Source organism: Engraulis encrasicolus, chromosome 10 (assembly GCF_034702125.1).
Source record: "Engraulis encrasicolus isolate BLACKSEA-1 chromosome 10, IST_EnEncr_1.0, whole genome shotgun sequence".
Lineage (NCBI taxonomy): Eukaryota > Metazoa > Chordata > Actinopteri > Clupeiformes > Engraulidae > Engraulis > Engraulis encrasicolus.
The window spans coordinates 53,249,274-53,254,091 of NC_085866.1; the positions used below are offsets into that span (position 1 = coordinate 53,249,274).

Genomic DNA, 4,818 nt, shown 5'->3' on the forward strand with positions numbered 1-4,818 from the left:
CATTACCTGACATAACACTTGGCAGTAGACACTTTTATCAAAAGTGACATGCAAACGAGGACATGAACAAAACAATCTTAAACTGCTTGGACTACTAGACAATGAGAAAGACAACACATAGACAGACTGCAGGAAAAGTGTTGGTGTGTGGAGTTGGAATATTGGTCACAGGCCTAAAGCACGCGCACACACACAGGTAAACATAAGTATTGGTCTGAAGCCGAGTGTGCGCCGGACTAAAATGGAAAGTCAAACAACATAAACAAAGTCCATGATGACTACTACTGATATGCTCCCAAAACAAATATTCCATCCAGACATTTCTGGTCTGACTCTGACTTTGTGTTTTCTTTAAATACTACATGGTTGGTAGGTTGCCCCAGAATGTCCAGCACAGGGCCTTTGACCATATTTTGAGTGTCGTTTCTGCTCAACTTGTGCTCTTCCGGTGCCCTGTAGATAAAGATTGTATTGTACTCAATAAGTTGTCACTTTAAATATTGCTTTCTGTGTCCTGCTTCTCTAAGCCATTTTGGATAGAAGCGTCTGCAATTGTGTGCTAGCCTGATAAACCAGACTAAATGTGGATGTCTAATTTAGTCTGGCCTCGATGCATAATACATCCGAAGATTGTAGATGAGAACAACCTTCCCTCAAAACCCTGCCCTCTTTGATTCAAAACACATCTTTGTGTTGTAATTGGTTTGCCAGATTCTTGGCATTCTGGCTTCCTTCAATCATTATGCGAGGCCAGACCCACCCGTAGACAAAACATTTTGGCGTCCAGCGGGTGGCGCTGGTTCACCAGGCTAATTGTGTGCTGCTTTATTCCTGGTTCAAGTTGTCACTGTCCATCACTTCTACACAGTACATCTTGCGGTGTCAATTCATTCAACACTTACAGAGTCAAAATGAACATTCATGAAGTTGTGCTAGTAGTGGTAGTCCTATTATCTTAGTGTTGAAGACACATTCCTAATAGAGAGTTGGTGGTCTGGTATACATATCAATTACTGTCTTCTGAACTGAGCAAAGGATTTTTGCACTGGCTTGTTTTGTCTTAGGAGTCACATTAATACGGTGGCCGAGAGGTATCAATTGGAATTCAAATAAAAATACAACAGGTGGACATCTTATTGTTTCATAGTTACATTAAGCACATTGTATACAACACATTCTCACAGGTAATTTGACATCAGATGTTGGTGCTGCACCTGAGTTCAGTGAAATTGATGTGAACTCAAGAAAAGATTGCAATAGTGGAAGTAATGGATGATTCAAATTCAACAGCTGCCAGAGACGATGAATATTTTCATGTTGGGAGAATGATAGCAACATCAATCGTCCATGGAGGTCCAGGCCCTCGATACCTGTCTGAAATACTGTACGACCACCTCACAGGAAGATCAACTGGTAATGCACCCAAAATTGAAGACATCACTGATGATGCCATGAGCGTGTCCTTGCTTGAGGTTTGTGGCCAAATCAAGAAAACTGTTATCAATCCAGTATCCAGCTAGTAGTTCGTTTAAACTCTGAACGTGAAGTGAACACGTTTAATCTAGAACTTCACACTTATTCTAGTTATCTTCAGCGGGATATCTTAAACATTATTTATTCATCAAATGTATTGCATACTCAAACTCATTGCGTTTTTGTCTGTATCTTTTTTTATTTGTGTCGTTTTTTCTTCTTGAAGTAGTTTTTTCTATAATTTAAGTTGCTTTCATTACTTTGCATTGCTTTCATTACTTGCAGTTGTTTTTTTATTTGAATTCCGATTGATACCCCTCGACCACCTTACATTAAAGAGCATCTTCTGTCATAACTAACAATAACAAATAGGAATTCTAAAGAATACACAAAGACTATATCGCTGAGAGAGCTCATCAATACACTGTAATTCATTTACACAATTAGTCAAGTAACATTGTCAAATCAAACAGCAGCTACTTCACATTAAGGCTAATGTCAAAAGGCTCAGTCTAAAGCCATAACCCTGCAGTCTCTTGTAACCTCCTTCATACCTGATGTTTGAAGTTTGTGAGTGTGTGTGTGTGTGTGTGTGCCTGCGTTTGAGTGTGTGCTACTACTACAATCACAGCTTATTTAAGCACTTAACACTATCTCTGTGAGTATGCCATCATCTGTGTTCATCCAGTGGCTGTTGCATGTTCCTGAGTATTGCATGGTTCCATGTCCATTTAGTACGTAAGGCATTAAAAATGTCCGTTCAGTGGCTAGTGCATATTGTATTGTGATGGGCAGTGATGGGCAAACATGGATTCAAAACCTACCAGTGCCACATATTCCAAAAGACCTGTTTTTACCTGTCCAGCTGCCATAAGAGGGAAGGTAAAACCAGGTCATTTGGGATATGTGGCACTGGATTGTGGCTTGCTGAAGCCAGGTTGCCCATCAGAGTTGGTCTTATACTGTATAATCAATGTCTACGGTGCATGAGAGATGCCCCAGCCCCTCATTCGTCCATAGCAACTACCAGAGTCTTTATTAACGGCTCTCACAACTACAGCTCGCTGCCGCCCCCTGGTGTCTCTGGGTCATCGGTGCAGCTGTCGGGGCTCCACTCTTTGTAGTGCTCTGAGTGCTGCAGCAGGTCCTGGAGGTCCTCAAAGCAGGGCCTGTCCTCTGGAGACTGGCTCCAGCACCGCAGCATGATGTCATGCAGGGGCCTGGGGCAGGTGCTGGGGCACGGCATGCGGTAACCCTGGGAGATGCGCTGGAACACCTGGTAGTTGGTGTACGCTGCAGAAAACACAACAAGAGGTTAAAGCAGAAGTAGAAGTAGTAGAGTGGAGTCACACATAGGGCTTTCAGGCCGACCAGAACGGAGCTGGAGTCGGTGCCCGAACCAGTTACGTTCAGCACTTAAGTGTTTATCTGCGAACCGCCCGTGTTCATACCGAGCTCTGAACTTTTCCCGCACGTGACTGCGTTACCCGGATGAACCTGCTGACGAGCACGCTGTCGTCACGGTTTGTGGAGAAAAACCTAATATTTTGTGGTTCGGATTGCGAACCAACTTTCCGGTTCGCGAACGCAAATATCTGTGGTGTGAACACGACGGCTGGTTCGCGATTAGGTGCGGGAACGGGCTCCAGAATGGTTCTCAGTCGGCCTGAATGCGCTAATAGAGGTAGCAGAGTAGAGTAGAGGTAGAGTAAAACAGAAGTAGTGTAGAGAACAAGCACAGGTAGAGCAAAACTAATTAATAAATACAAATTAATAAATGTTACTCAACTAAAGTAGGGTAGAGTAGAGGTAGGGGTGAAGTAGGGTAGTAGGAGAGGTGCTATTGCCACTATGTGAAATACAGTTGGTGCATGGTGGAAAAGGTGCAAAATTCATGTACAACTAATTCGTTTTTTATCTAGGGTCATTCAACCGGCCGGAAGGGGTTCACACGAGGGATGCACAAAATATCAGCATTAACATCGGTATCAGACATGCATTTTGTGTGTGCAATATTCCATATGTGAAGATCTGAACGCAGCATGTTCAAAATACATTTTCACAAGAATACAGACACAAACGCACAATACCATCCCTAAATGTTTCCAAAATATAGGTAAGATTTAACTCTCTTAAATATCTAATATTTAATTCAGATGTTATTATTGAAATGTATGTTTTACTTGGGTATGGTGTTCCTCCGTAGGTGAAGATCTCGTAGAGCAGCACTCCAAAGGACCAGACGTCTGACTTGCTGGAGAATCGGCCGTGGCTGATGGCCTCCGGGGCACTCCACTTATAGGGGATCTTCTTATCGTCCGACACGTAGAACGGCTCCTGACACACACACACACACAGAGTTCACTTATAGGGGATCTTCTTATCATCCGACACATAGAATTGTTCCTGACACACACACACACACACACACACACACACACACACACACACACACACACACGGTCTCCCGGATCTAGTAAGTGGAGCTGGTGAAGCTGTTTGGAAGATCTGGAGATCTGAGGATCTGGTGAGAGCCAGACTAGGTAATGCACTCCCCCCACCTTGATGACGCCAGCCAATCCAGGCACACATTATTACATTATTAATTACTTAATTAATTAATTACTATTACACTTAACAGACACTTTTATCCAAAGAGACGTACAGTACTTTACAAGGTATTGGTTACAGTCTCTGGGGCAATGCAGGGTTAGGTGACTTGCTGAAGGCCATTTCAGACCTGGATGGAGGTGTAGGGACAGGTAAGGGTGGGATTCGAACCAGTTAACCCTCTGATCTTAAGACCACCTCCCTAACCATTAAGCCACGGCTGCCCAGACACCTTAATGACGCCAGCCAAGCAGGGAAATACAGACACACACCTTAATATGGATGCCAGCCAAGCCAGGTAATACAGGCACACACCTTGATGACGCGAGCCAGACCGAAGTCGGCCACCTTGCAGATGTTGTCCACCCCCACCAGGACGTTGCGGGCCGCCAGGTCTCTGTGGATGCTCTTCTCAGACTCCAGGTAGGCCATGGCGTCCGCTACCTGCATAGCCATGTCCATCAGGGAGCTCATGGCCATCGCCTGGCCCTCTGGACCTGTAGAGGAGACGGAGAGAGAGAGAGAGAGAGAGAGAGAGAGAGAGAGAGAGAGAGAGAGAGAGAGAGAGAGAGAGAGAGAGAGAGAGAGAGACAGAGAGAGAGACAGAGAAACCCAGACAGAGACAGAGAGGTACCTAGAATCAAAGACAGTAATAGTTTCTTTCTGACTACTTACTGAAGAGTAGACGAGCAATTTGAATGGGATTTGTACACACAATACCCAAACGAAGGTATA

The 4,818-nt window shown here is 44.3% G+C and overlaps 1 protein-coding gene across 1 annotated transcript in view; it reads right to left on the reverse strand.

Annotated features, from left to right (window-relative positions):
• Positions 1–826: 826 nt before the first annotated feature.
• Positions 827–4,818, reverse strand: part of LOC134456340 (protein-tyrosine kinase 6-like) — a 10,367-nt gene continuing 6,375 nt past the window's right edge. The window contains exons 6-8 of the mRNA XM_063207710.1: positions 4,399–4,580; positions 3,657–3,810; positions 827–2,766 (exon numbers count right to left, since the gene is read on the reverse strand). Coding sequence (XP_063063780.1) covers positions 2,528–2,766; positions 3,657–3,810; positions 4,399–4,580 — 575 coding nt within the window. The 3' untranslated portion in view covers positions 827–2,527. The remainder of the gene's footprint in view (positions 2,767–3,656; positions 3,811–4,398; positions 4,581–4,818) is intronic.